We start from the raw sequence: 14,883 nt of genomic DNA on the forward strand, positions 1-14,883 counted from the left end.
CTGGCACAATTAGTATCGCTTGAGCAGAGGCCTGCTGGGGACTCCCACCCGCAGCCCCCACCAGAGGCCCAAGGTAGCCGTTCAGACACAGGAAGCACGAGGAAAGCAGAGGAGGAAAGCCTCTCTCACTCAGAATCACCGCCAGTCCCAGGAGAGCTGCCGCCATAGACTCGGCACCCACTGGGCACCTGTCCTGGCAGACAGCTCTGCACAATTTGGTCTCCTCCTCACAAAACGTCTGTCAGATCTTGCAGATGAAGAAACAAGGCCATGTGACATGAGGGAGCAGGGATGTGGCCAGCAGGCCTGGAGGGTTGGCCAGCACTGAGCACTGTTTACTGAGCACTTAGCCACCTGGGGAGTCTGCTGGCCTTCACTGTACAAGCTTCTTTAAGCCTTGGAATCGTCCCAAGATGAAACATCTCTGTTTCACAGATGAGAAAACTCAAGACATTGAGAAGCTAGAAATAGCAAGAAAGTGGCTGAAAATGCTTCAAGACTCCCACAGTTGAAGAACGTCACCCAGTGCCTAGGCCCCTCCACACTCCACTCCAGGAGCTCAGGCAGCTCGGGCCTCTTTCTGCCACGTCCTGACCCTCCCCCAGCCTGCCAGTCCTCATGTCCTTAGGTTTCCTCTCAAAGGACAGAAACAAGAGTGGCCTCAGCTGGGCTTCTCAGATGGATAAATTTAGACCAACGGTTTCTGGGATGGAGACTGCTGGACGAGGATGCTGGCTGTAGGAGAGACAGATGCCAGCAGGCCGGAGCCTGACAGGGTGTGGTCACTCTCACGCCCTGAGCCTGTCCACTCTCATCAGTCCCGTGGCATTGCTGTGAGGACACACATCAGGTACAGATCTCCAATGATGCTCAGCAAACATGACTACTAGATGTTCCACTGTAAAAACCAAACACTACAGCTTTTCTCCAATTCTCATTCAAGACACTTCCCCCCCACCAAATTGTTGAGTTAAACAAATAGAATGCTATTAACCACAAATTAGATACCTAATTTAGTATCTAATTTTGTACTAAATTATATCTGGTTATCATTAACTTAATACACCACGATTTCTAAATGTCCCCCAAAGAGAACCTTGACTTCCAAAGGCTTGTTCATCTCAACATCTCAACAGTGTGGGACCCCTGCTCCAGGGAGGGGCTAACTGGCCGTAAGGCAGCCAACACATATTTCCTGGGCAGTCCGTCTGGGTGAGGCCCTGTTCTGGGCAACAATGGAAAACCCCTTTAAAAACCATGCATCCTTTGAAAGCAAGGTCCCAAACAGATATTTGCACACCATGTTCATAGCAGCACTATTCACAACATCAAAAGGTAGAAACAACCCAGTGTCCATTGACAGACGTATGGGTAAGCGAAATTGGGTATATAATACAATCGAATATTATTCAGCCTCCAAAACGAAGGGAATTCTGACCCAGGCTACAACATGGATGAACCGTGAGGACATTATGCTGAGTGACATAAGCCAGTCGCACAAGGACAAATAACCGTGTGACGCCACTTATATGAGCTTCCTAGAGCAGTCACATCCAGAGAGACAGACAGTAAAAGGGTGGTGTCTAGGGGGCTAGAAGATGGAGGGAATGGAGAGCCAGTGTTCAGTGGGTACAGAGTTTGTTTGGGAAGACGTTCAAGTTCTGAAGACGGATGGTGGTGATGGCTGCACAACAGTGTGAATGGACTTAATGACACTGAACTGTGCACTTAAAATGGCTAAGGTGGTACATTTTATGTTATGCATATTTTACCACTATAAAAAATCAAATGAAAAAGCAAAGAAACATGCATCCTAGTGGGGATGATAGATTCTGCAGATGACGCATGGTAGCTCAAATGATGGGATACAAACTATTTTACGTTTATCCATTTTACGTTTGCCCATTTGGTTCATCTGTGGTTAAAAGTTCCACTTCTCTCTGTTTCCAGGTATCATTTTGTGAACTGTGGAGCCACACTGAGCTAACCAGAGGAGAACTGAGCCTGGCTGAGCATTGCAGGCAGCAGGACAGACAGTGACATGGCATGTCTGGGTATGAAAGGCAACCTGACGCAGACAAGGAACACGAGAGGGATAGGTAGGCCAGGGTGCAGGAGGTGGTCAGAGACACCCTGCTTTTGTTAACTAACGAGGAGGCCTGGAGTGGTTGGACATTAGGCCAACCCCTGGCTCTTCCTCAGAGAGAGCACTGGAAAAATATACGTTGTATTTGGGAGAGGAAAACAATACACCAGGAACACCCTTGATAAAGTGTAAGCAACTCAGAATCATAAGCTACTCTCACTACCTTGTTCCAGAGCTGGGATTTTACCTGGGGAAACAAAATATTGTCTCGACCTCTACACGTTGGCTTGAGACTGTCAAGACTCCGAGCCCAGGTACCTTCCTAGGAAGTCAAGGACTTTTCCCGAGACCCAACATCTCAGCTGTGGTTGTCTAACTCCCGTGGCTTCAGAGGCTCCTGGGGAGACCGAGGCCATCCCTGAGCCGGGCTCCTGGGGTGTCGTCTGCAGTGCTGCTCTAGGAAAACACAGCGGTGCCTTCGTGTCCCCCAGAAGAAAAAACTCTGCAGGCCCATGAAGTGGTAGACACCCCAGGATTCTCATCAAGTCTCCTGCCGGGACTGCCAGCCACTGCGGCCTTGTCACCCCCAGACAAGCATGTTATTTCAGGCTGGTCTTTGATGGAAACTGGCAGAGGGGGCTGCCAGCAGGATAAATATAGCAGTGTCTTTTTGCTGAGTTGTGGAAGCTCTGGATAATGTGGTTTGGGGCAGAGGATTTGGATGTCTTTAGGGAGGAACAAAATTTGTAGAAAAAAGTAATCCTTCCCATGTGGGTTGTATTTTTTGTTTTATTGTAAATTTAATTTTAAGGTACCTTCCTAGTCCTTCTCCACTGTCTGTACCCTTTCTAAGGATTGAGAAGCAGGTAGATACTAGGCTCTGTGACAGGGTGCTGGGACGGCTTGGTGACAAAGCAGACAGGGCCCTGCCCTCAGTAGGGATCACTGTCCTCTGTGGGGAAAAAAGAAGCCGTCCTTTAATTGCCCTGTTCCCCAAGAAGGAAAATGACGTGTGCAGGAAAGCATAACCAGGAGATAGACACTGATTGCATGGCTCCAGGAAGGGCCTGGCAGCTTTCTCTGTACCAGGCCGGGCACCCCATGGGTTCCCATGGGCCATGGGAATACCAGCAGATATCCAATCCCCAACTAAGCTCAGAACAAGCGGAGAGGAGAGCCAGCCTGGGCCAGACCTCTCAGCACAAACACTCCCAGTCCTGGGCCTGTGGGGGCTCCTCCCTGGGGTCAACCCCCTCCTGGAATCTTCCCCATATGTGTCCCTGCCCTGATGTCTTCTGAGACCTGTGTCAAGGGTTAGGGATTAAAGCTCTGCACTGTCCCCTGCCCACAGGTAGACGGATTTGTTCCACATGGGAAGGCAACTCGAAGTCCTGCTGGCCCTGGCCACGTTTTACACAGTGACACTGCAGATCAGAGAGCTCCACGGGCTTCTCAAAGACACACAGCAATTAAAAGGCAGACTCGGGGTTTGGGCCAGATCTTCCGACTCTAAATCCTTTTGCTCATGTTACTGAGTGAGAAAACCCAGCACAACAGCAAAAGGTAACAAACTGGTGTGAGGAGAAATAACACCAGACTCTCATCCTGATTCTGGTACCCAAGCCAGAGAGCATGGCTTTGACGTACTTGCTTGGTTCATAGCCTGCAAATAATCACTTTACTTGCAAATGCAATGAAGGGACAGGGAGAGAGAGAAAGGGGGGAGAATATGATAAGAAGAGAGTGAGATTTGGGCCAACGTTAGGTTATGAAGAGAATGTGTGGGAATGCAGAGCAGAGGCAGAAGGAATTGGCTGTGAAGGAGAAGGCAGATGGGTGGAAGCAAGAGAGGTCCTCAAGTTCTCAGTGATGGCCACCAGGGGGCGCTGTCAACCCTGAATAGCAGGACTGGTGACCAGTGTTGGCCAAAGTGGGACCCACGTGGGAGAAGAAGACTAGGTGAGAGGCAGGGAAATCGTGTGTCACCACCATGACTGCGTTTGTTAACTCGGAAAATTTGTCATGCAGGGAGTCACGGGGGGTCTCTGGTCCCGCTCCCCACATAAGAACGCAGGACATGGTGAGGCCAAAAACGAACACCCATGGAGCCATAGGTAGGGGAGTCATACCACTATACTCTTGCTGGCGGCTGGGTTGGAAACACAGGAAGCAGGAGCTACAGAATCCGCAATCCACACTCTGCCACACTCCACTGTGCTAACTGCAATCCACACTTGCCAGCCACATCTTCTTGCTAGCCCCCATTTTCTGCTAGCGTAGCCATGGCAGTTATATTTGTGGCCAATGGCTCACTGGTTACAGCTGACGGCCAACTAGCCACAGCTGATGGCCATCCAATCACAGTTGATGACCATTTACTTTCCGAGTGAGCACCTTTCCACGTGAGGCCGAGAGCCTGGAAACTGCTCTCCTGACTCTGTCCCCACAAAATTCCAAATCCTGGATGACTTCCTCCAGTTAGATGCAGGTTCCCCCAGAACTTGCCACCACTGTGCTGTGCTACCAAAGCAGACAGCTGTGTCTGTGACACTCGGGGAGCACGGTGACCCTGCCTGGCTTCCTGGTCCCGGCCTCTCACTCCAGGTGCTGCTGAAACCTGGGCTGCCTGTGGAGCCATGGGCAGTACCCAGGGGCATGGTCTTGACTCTTGAACTATGAAAAGCATGGGTGCACACCCACGCCCAGTACAGAGCGGCCTCCTCTTGCAGCCCTGATGCCCCATCACTGAGGCTGAGCCAACCGCGTAAGGGTGGGGGTATGGCAGTAGTAGTACCAGAAAGGTAGGCAGGGTCTTGGCCACTCCCCTAGGAGGCTGGGCTTCATCTTGAGGGCAGCTGGGAGCCGGGTTTCAGGCAGGGAGTAACTTGGCCACTCTGCGCTTTTGTAACATCCACCTGGCAGTGTTCTGAGAACAGACTAGATGGCAGGAAGACAGGTCCGGGTGAATACAGTTGTCCATGAGAGAAATGATCAGAGCTGATGGAAAGCAGGACTATACGAATGATTAGGTGCCGGAGACATGAGGGAGATACTTAGGAGATAAAGAAACAGTTCTGTCGTCTTGGGCAAGCTCACTGAGCTTCCTGAACCTCTGCTTCTTTGTCTGCAAGTCGGGATAGAACAGTATTGGCTTAGTGAGATAACACAGAAAATGTGCTCAGCACTGTGTCTGGCATCTGGTGCTTTTCCATAAAAGTCACCATTAATTCCTCTGCTGCTGCCAATGGTCTGCACCTCCAACGACACCAGATTTTTAGTCTTAGATTGCTGATGTTCTTAACCAGGTTGGCAGAGAATTGAGGGAGGTGAGGTGTTCAGGATGCAGTCCATATTGGACGCCTTCTGAGAGGCGTGGGGGATCCAAGGGAGAACGGCCTGTGGGTACATATGGAACCAAGGGGTCCAGTTGGAGCTATGGATGTGGGGTCCTGAGGCTGCAGCTAGTTTGATCAGAGACACAGGAGTGGATACACAGAGAAAGAGCTACAGACGAAACCCCACAGGAAACCATCACTGGAGAGCTAAGTGGAGAAAAGGTGATTACAGAGATTACTTAAGGCCCAGGAAGTATAACTAGGTCAGTGGGCTCATAAAAGTATAAAAGTCAGGGGATCAGTTTCAAAAAGGGAAAGGACACGTGCATCAGCAATGGTTCCCTGAGGCCTGGAGCAGAACTGAGTTTGGGATTGGGAGGAAGGCAGCCAGCAGGGGTGAGAGTGAGGGGGCCAGTGCAGGGTGTAGAAACCTGGCTGCGGAGGGAAGGAGCAAGAGAAGGCAGCTGCAGAGGAGGTGTGCCCAGGCTGAGAAATGCTTGTCACTTTGGAGACTGATGGAGAAGCTGAATAATACAAAAAAGAGAGGGGGCACCTAGTGAAGGAGACCCAGGAGATGAAATCCAGAAGAGGAGGAAGAAAGAGGAGTAAAAGCAGAACAAGACATTTTAAAGACTGGCAAACTGACCATGAGATGGGCTGGGTGCCATCACAGCACACTCAGAACGGAGGTACCCTGAGAACTGGGAACTCAAGGAGGGCTGAGGATGGACAGGACAGAGGAGATCCTGCAAGGGAAAGGCTGGGCAGCCCTAATCCTTGCCTCAGCCACACTCCAGCCCTGCAAGGGGCGAGGGTTCACAGAGCCATGGGAGAAGAGTGGGACCAGGTAGGCCTCCTGGGAGCAGAGCCTGCTGGTGGGGTGGGTGTGGGGACAGAGCCAGGAGTCCAGTTTCCAGGCTCTCAGCCTCACATGGAAAGGTGCTGGCTCAGGTAGTAAATGGCCATCAACTGTGATTGGATGGCTATCAGCTGTGGCTAGTTGGCCGTCAGCTGTAACCAGTGAGCCATTGGCAACTAATATAACTGTCATGGCTACGCTAGCAGAAAATGGGGCCTAGCAAGAAGATGGTGGCTGAGCCTGCAAGCGGTGGAGTGTGGATTGCGGATTGCAGAGAGGAGGATTGCCGCTAGCAAATGGGGAGTCGGTTGGTTGGCAGAAAAGCGGACGGCAGGTCGCCCGTCGTGTGAATCCAGCCTCCAGTGAGACTATAGTGGTGTGACTCCCCTACCTATGGCTCCGTGGGTGTTCCTTTTTGGCCTCACCGTGTCCTGTGTTCTTATGTGGGGAGCGGGAGCAGAGACCCCGCATGACACCGTGCGTGACAGTGGGGTTAGGATTGGGATGCATGAAGGGCCAGTGGGCTGGGGGTCGAGAGCGTGGCTCCCGCCTGGCTCTGCCACGAGCTGATCACCTCCCAAGGGAAGCAGGTCACTTCCTCTCTCCTTAGTTTCCCCAACTGTAAAGTGACAGGTTTCATCATCATGCTCCTAGGGGAACTTGCAGTCAGGGCCCTGGCATAGGGTCTCAAAAGGTTCCGTCCTCTGTGGATCATGGACCCCTTTAGGAAACTGAGGAGAGCATCAGGCCCTGCACACATGACACCAGCTTCTGCATAACAAGTCCTGTGTGTTTGTGGACTCCCTAAGATCCCTTGTAGACCCAGGAGTCTGAGGTTCTAATCATCCTCATAAATAGGAAGCAATCTCACCCGACAGCCCCACCAGCCAGAAAACTGTAATAAAGGAAAATAGAACGCTGCTTCTTTCAGCGGCAGCCACAGCCCCCACACAGACCAGCTGCTAATGAGTTTTTCTCCTGTTTGCTGATGGAGGACACTTGTAATAAAGTTTAATGTGGAAGAACAAGGTGCATTTAAGCAAAGCTGTAAACATCTCTAATTTTATTTAAAACTATAGGGTGCAGTACATTAACATTTAACAATCAGACACTAAATTGGTGTGAGGCTAATCGAGCTGTGTTTATTAGAATGCAGGCACCAAGTCGTCTTTTATCAATGACAACAGAAGGAGCAGAACACTGCCCTGGCCACCCTCACTCCCCACCCTAGGCATTAATTAGGACTCTTCTCCAAATCACCACCCTATGGAAAGACACTGATTGCTGTGGAGAAAATACGCTGAGCACAGCAGTCGGTTCCCCAGCAAAGTCGGCTAGCCTTGCGTACTTTGGGGATTATTTCCCCAGCAAAACAAACCATTTTTTAAAATGTGAAATGTATAATTAATTCAGAACAAGCAAAGGCTCAACCTCTATTGTACTTGACCTCTGCAGAGTTCACACTGCTGAGCCCTTCCTCCTTAGAGAAATTGCCAGAAGCAGCTTTCTCCCGGCCCCTCCTATACTTCAGGCCTCTTGCTCTTCTCTGGTCTTCTTCAGGCTCCTCGCCTGCTTCTAGACCTGCCAGAGGCAGCTGCCCCCCACTCAGGCCTGGGCACCTTCCTTCCCGTTGGATCCCCTCTCCCTGGGGATTTTGTTCACTACCAGGGCTTCAGCTGTGACCTATATCTAAGGACACCCCAATTTCCCTCCTTGTCACTCAAAGTGTCGCCTGGGGAGGTCCCTGGGAGCTTGTTAGGAACACAGACTGCCAGACCCTACCCAGACTTCCTGACCAGAATCCACAGTTTAACAAGGTCCAGGTGATTCGAGCACAAGCTCAAGCTCAAGAGCACTTCTCTCCTAGCCATCCGGACATCTCACTGCAGCTCAAGCTCAGCATGTTCACGCTGAAGGCAGATCCTCTAAACCATGGATTTCTTCTCTGTTTTCCATCCCAGTGACCAGCTTCTGACCAGTGTGTGGGGTGGGGGCGGGATGGGGGATCAACATCCCCCCCATGAGGCTCCAAATGTCACAGAGCTGAGTCCCTTCTGACCCCGGTCAGGATGCTGGAATGACATCATGTTCTATGTGGAAGCCAGTCTAAACGTAAGGGCCAGCGCAGAAAGGCTCCCTCCAACATCCATGGACAGGGCTTATTTGTGTCTCCACCCGAACCGCCCCTCACTGCTGCCAGTGCCAATCGGTACTGCTCCAGGTCTGCTGTTGTCCCCACCCAACCCGAGGGCCACTCCCTTACGAGAGCACGAGACCTGAAGCCTGACAGTCTCTTTACATTGAGACGGTGTCTTCAGAACCCAGGAGGCCCACACAGAAGGTACAGAATGTAGCTGGAGCTTGTGGCTGCAAGTTCAGGTTTGGGATGTAAGTGGGCTCTTTGGGGGGGACACTCTGGGCAATTCTTCTCTTCCCATGTTGGGAAGCCACTTTGATGCACACTGCTCTAGTCAGGATTCTCTTTGTGGCAACCTGACTAGCTTGAACAAAACCAGGATTTAGGTAGTAGAAATGGGGTAGTGTATTGAGTCAAAAGAAGATGTGCAGGAAAGAGAACAGTCTGGGGGTTGAGGGGCTGGGGTCTGTGCTTCAGGACATTCTCCTCTCTGCTTCTCTCTCAGCGTCTACTTCATTCTCTCACAAGACTTTGCTACAGGCAAATCTGATGTGTGGCATCCCAGCTTAGGTGCCCAACGTGGGAGTTTCTTCCTCCCAAAGATTCTGGTGAGCCAGAAGGGGCCTCATGCACGCTCTGGACATTTCTGTGGCCTGGACCATGAGCCCCATCCTTAGTCCAGCTTAGGCGGCAGTCCCTATAGCAGGGCTGAGTGATGACAAGCCCGTGAACAGTCCCAAAAGCACCACCTGGTTTAATGTTTTATCCAAGTGAGTCCTTAGGCTTATTGACATGTGGGGTGACTCAGATGACTATGCACCGAAAACTATGAAGTATCTCATGTCACTGTCATCCCAACAAGTATTTGGCTGTTTCTTGTTGCCCTGTGAGCTAACAAAATTATGATGCTTTAATGAAGAGGTGATATGAAAGAAATCCCAACCCTTCCCTCACACAAGGGCTTGGGGATACCCCTTTTCACCCCCTTGCTTCCTGCAGTGATTCCATGCCCTGCATGGCCTCGGCCAAAATTCACCAGCAAACCTGACAGTACCTATACTCTGCCTGCAAGAGCCATTGCATTCTGAGCAAGTGGCCCTTATTCGTTTTAACTTCATTTCAATGTACGCTCCATCGCGCGTCTGGAAAACTGCTTATATACAGCTGTTTCATAGTTGCCTTATAGTAAAATCAAAGTGAAAAATTTTTCCTAATTTCTATTTGAATGATGTTTCCCTTTACTTACCCTTAGAAATATCAACACATGCTTAGTGGTGTATTTGACAGAGAATGAACGAGTAGACCCATTTTTTAAGTTTACAATGACTAACGTCAAGATTTATCATCCTAAAGAAGCACTGGGTCCAAGTCATCCATTGCTTCCAGCTCTGAGCAGAGCTTGCTCGGTTTGCTTCTGGAGCTCATAGTAGGACAAGCATGACTTCGGTGTTGCCAACAGCCCCCACGGTTCCCTCGGGAAGCGGGAAGCATTTTCAGGAGGAGATAGATGGTCTTGCAGCTTCCTTTTATGCCCTATGGCAGCAGGTCCCCCATTTGCACATCTCAGTGCGTTTGTGCAGCTATCACCAGAGTTTTGGAGAAAGAACCTGAACTTAATAGACTTGTTAGACCACCTTACAGCTACCAGCTCTTCAAAGCTTGTGTTCTTAGTGAGTGTATTCATTTCCATGTGTGATGGCCCTAAGCTCCCACTGAATTTAAAGTGGTGGGCTTGGGGGTGATTGAAGTTCAAGCCAGTTCTGCAGAGGCTTGGGGGCCTCCTACCCCATTGCCTTCTCCCACCGTCTCCCCTTCACATGCCCCACTCTCCACTCCCACCTGGCACCCCCAGGGCCCCACTAGCCCACACGGCTCTTAGTCCAGCTTAGGCGGCAGTCCCTATAGCAGGGCTGAGTGATGACAAGCCCGTGAACAGTCCCAAAAGCACCACCTGGTTTAATGTTTTATCCAAGTGAGTCCTTAGGCTTATTGACATGTGGGGTGACTCAGATGACTATGCACCGAAAACTATGAAGTATCTCATGTCACTGTCATCCCAACAAGTATTTGGCTGTTTCTTGTTGCCCTGTGAGCTAACAAAATTATGATGCTTTAATGCCCCCCTAAGCTGGGGGGCTGCAAACCAAGAAATTGCCCCCCTTCCTCAAAACACCATATAACCGTGTTCTGGAACATTGCCGTGATCACATACATGGTGCCTGTGAGAGTTACGATGTGAATGGGATGCTAACCAGAGTCTCCTTCCTAAAGAGATGCTCAGGCAAGCTCCAGTGAGTTCTTCCAACTGGTCTTTCTTCCTCAAAAGCTGCATGGTCTATTAACTATCTTTGCAATCTAGCAGAGAGGGAAGGAATGAGATGTAGGTGTAGGCCAGAGAAAATGACTTCCTGTTTGTAAAGTCAGGCTATTTTTGCTTCTGGAAAATCATTACCTGATTTCAATTTGGACTCTTTCCAATAAACCATAAGAGGCACTCACAAGCTACAAGGGTCTTTAGGAATGATACTATACAGCTAAGTTCATGGACAAGTGTTTATATTTTAAACTTACTGCAGTGAGAGCCTTATCTACGAAAGTTTTCATTTTGAAAACGCAAACTGGCTTTAGCATGAATGTTAACACAGTGTATTTGTGTAGTAATTTATAATGTCCAGAATCTTACAGTAGTCATTAACCAATTTTAAGAGGTTAAGTCACCTTTATATAAACATGAGTCTTAGACAATTAGGGGATACGAATCTTGACCAAGTTCAACTCACATGGTTCTACAGAGGGACACAACTCACACTCAAGGCTGTGTTCAAAATATATAATTTACTGCATATACATGGTCCATTACAACACCAAACAATTTTTGTAGTGTGCCAGAGGGTACTCACACAGAAAGAAGTGTCCTTAACAACACAGTTGACAAGATGGCCCTTTTCAAGAATGGATCCGTCTTCACTGAGGTCCTGGATGTCATTACAGGTCCACAGAGCAACTTCCTCACGTATGTGTATGCAACACATCCCTGCCAGACGCCCACCCAAATCCATTAGAATTCACATGCAAAGTTGAGTTGGCCAAGGCACTTTGCAACAGTAGGGTCTTTAGGACACACTTTTCCAGCTCGGCTAGGACTTCCTACTCTCCTACCCTGGGGGAACCAACCAAAAGACTCTGCTCTCACACGAGTGGACATTCAGTGGGAGGTGGCAACCTTGGCACACTTCCAAAAGGCCCACTTCCTCCAGTGTGTCATTGATGGCAAACCCCCACTGCTCCTTTGGAAAAGGATGAGTAAGAACTTCTTGGAGAATGTAAGTTTCTATGTCAGTCATATGTCCACGCTGCCCAAGGGGTGGGAGCCGTTTGGCATGGAGCTCTACTTGTCCTATGGTCTTGGATGATCATGGGTGGAGGAGGGGAGACAGGCACTGTGGTTTTCAGAGACAGTTGCTGTCCCTTTAGACTTCCCCAAATGTGCCTCTCTGCCCTTAAATCACCAGGGTTGATGCATCTATTTAAAACAAGAGATGCTATCTTGAGTATTGTTTTGCTCTGCTCTGGGTGCTCTAGCAGTGTTATCTGATCCTTGAAAACCAATTTGTATTATCTACCATCTCACATGTTGGCCTACAATGGCATTTCCTCTAGCTATATGCTATGAGCTTGATATCACAGATACAAAAAGAGTAGATTAAAATTAAGATAAAAAAAATTAAAACCCAGAGAAAGAAGAGGAAAACATGAAGGGGTTTGGCTCAGCAGATAATCTCCTTGGATGCTCTCAATCAGAGTCCTCACCCTTCAGGGCTCAGACCCAGGAAAACCTTGCCCCGGAATATTGGTCCAGGGTTGTGGCCCCTGCTCTTTTGCAGAGAAGAGCCTAGTACCTCTCCAAAGGCACCTGGAATGCCACAGGGGAGGGACTCCCCACCACACAGAAGGCACAAGTGAAAATACAAAAATAAGGTTTCATAAATAACTGGGGTGGGGGCATGTATTAAATAGGACCACGGAAGAAGATGCGGCATTACATCTTGTTCTCCTCAAAAAGTATCTGGGCGTAGACGGTGCTGGTGGGGATGCCTTTGGCAGCCTGGTGGGGTTTGATCAGCTCCAGCTCGGCGTAGGTCAAGTTCTCCTCAGCAATCTTCGGCTATAAGACAAAACACAACACAAGTCTAGCTGACCACGGGGAGTGCTGCATTGTACATCCACTCATCGGGCATGCATTTGCATTGCATGGCAGGGATTCAAAGGGGAACAAATGGACAAAAAACTTACAAGAATATATAAAATCGCACTCATATAATAATTAGATCTCATCATCTTATAAAGAACACTAGGCCCTGCACACAAACACTATGATTTATTTTCAAGTCAACATAGAAACTAACAAAAGAATGATTGAACATTAGGCTACAAAGCAAATTTTCATCTGAAAAGTAAAAATAATGCAACAGTCTCTGATCAAAAGGAAAAAATAGAGACAGGAGCAAAAAATCCTAGAAATTAATAATAAAATTGGAATGCTACCATCTAGAAAAATTTTAAAATGACTTCATCTGTATGAAACTAAAATTTCAGCATATATTGAAAATAATGATAAAGAAATATTACTTGCCAGAATTAAAAAACACAGCACTCAGAGAAAAAGCATAGACTTAAATATTTATAATAAACAATAGTTTACATTAAACAATATGAATTAAATGGATCAAACATCCAACTGCAGAAGTTAGAAAAAAGAACAAAACAAATGAAAGAAAAGCAGAAAAAAGGACCAATAAAATTAAAACCAGACTGTATGTATCAGAAAACAAACAAACAAAAAAACCCAGTCTAATTAATAAAAACATCCAAAGCTTGTGCTTGGAAAATACCAATAAAATAAATGAACTGAAAAATACATTAATCAAGATAAAAATGGAAAAAACAAAATTGAATAAAATAAGAAATGAGAATGGGAATATAATGTAAATAAAGAAAAAAATTCAAAATAGAAAAAGTACTTTGGTCAATTTATTGCAAAAAAAAATTTGAATTACGTACAGGATAAAAAGGGGAATGTGCCAGAAAAATATAAACAATAAATGTCAACTCCAAAAAATATGAATGTATTAATTACCATAAAAAAAAAAAGAAAAGGAAAGAAAGAAAATGAAAGAAGGAGGGAGGGAAGGGACGGAGGGAAAATACTATCCAAAAGCTCTCTCTCAAAACAACCAGAAAGTACTAATTTGATGGTGCCCAGGCAGAGAATTTCTAAAAAAAAAATGTCTTTAAGGAACAGATAATTCCAATGTAATTAAACTGATCCAGTGTATTAAAAACAGAGGAAAAACTTCACATATTTAAGAACAATCTCATTTATTAATATAAATTTTAAATCAAATTTACTCAGAGAGAATGAAGAAGCACATTAAAAATTAGGTAATCATGCTAATTTGATTTTATTTCAGGAATGCAAAGACGCTTCAATATTAGGAAAATCTCTTAATATAATTCATAATAGTAGTAGATAAAAAATCATATTGTTATCTTCATAGATACTGGAAAGGCATCTAATAAAATTTAAAAACATTTTTTGTTAAAATATTCTTGAATAAAGTAGTCATAGAAGTTTATTTTCTTACCGTGATTAAGGAATTTATCATTGAAATAAATACTTGGTGATTCAACACTAGTGGTACTAAAAATATAAAGCAGCAATCATTAAAATACTGTGGTACTGACAAATGAGTATATATATATGGCAAAATTCTAAAAAAATAATCTCAGCATATGGAATGTATTTTAAAGTATGATACAAAATCCAGAAGCAATAAAGAAAAGATATGGACATTTTCATTCTATACATGGCAAAATATTCTCTAAATAAAATTCAAGGACAATTGAAAAAATGGGGAAAATATTTGTATCATATCAAAGGGTCTTACAATTCAAAAAAGATAATGGCCAACAATCCATCAGAAATTAAGCAAAGAACAACAAACAGCAGTGAGTTCACGGGACAGTACATACAAATGTCTCTGACACATGAAATGCGAGTCAGCCTCCGTCATAGCAAGAAAATCATGATTTTAAATCAAACTTAGACATCAGTTTTTGTCTTTTAGAAGAACAAATTGATAGTTGCCAGAAGAGAGGGGGTTGGGGGTGGGTGGGTGAAAAAGGTGAAGGGGAATAAGAAGTACAAATTTGCAGTTATAAAATAAATAAGTCATAGTGATGTAATGTACAGCACAGGGAATATGGTCAATAATATTGTAATGAATTTGCAGTGACAGATGGTTACTAGACTTATTGTGGTGATCACACTGTAAGACATATAAATGTCAAATCACTGTGCTGTACACCTGAAAGTGATACAATATGTATGCCAACTATACTTTAATGATTTGTTTTTAAAAATTGTCATGCTAAGGGAAATAAGTCAGACAGAAAAAGTCGAGAA

At 46.5% G+C, this 14,883-nt stretch overlaps 1 protein-coding gene across 1 annotated transcript in view; it reads right to left on the reverse strand.

The window, feature by feature from the left end:
• Positions 1–11,233: 11,233 nt before the first annotated feature.
• Positions 11,234–14,883, reverse strand: part of VSTM4 (V-set and transmembrane domain containing 4) — a 102,364-nt gene continuing 98,714 nt past the window's right edge. Inside the window, exon 8 of the mRNA XM_033131414.1 lies at positions 11,234–12,582. Within this exon, the coding sequence (XP_032987305.1) occupies positions 12,457–12,582 (126 nt within the window). The 3' untranslated portion in view covers positions 11,234–12,456. The remainder of the gene's footprint in view (positions 12,583–14,883) is intronic.

Source organism: Rhinolophus ferrumequinum, chromosome 16 (assembly GCF_004115265.2).
Source record: "Rhinolophus ferrumequinum isolate MPI-CBG mRhiFer1 chromosome 16, mRhiFer1_v1.p, whole genome shotgun sequence".
Taxonomy (NCBI): Eukaryota; Metazoa; Chordata; class Mammalia; order Chiroptera; family Rhinolophidae; genus Rhinolophus; species Rhinolophus ferrumequinum.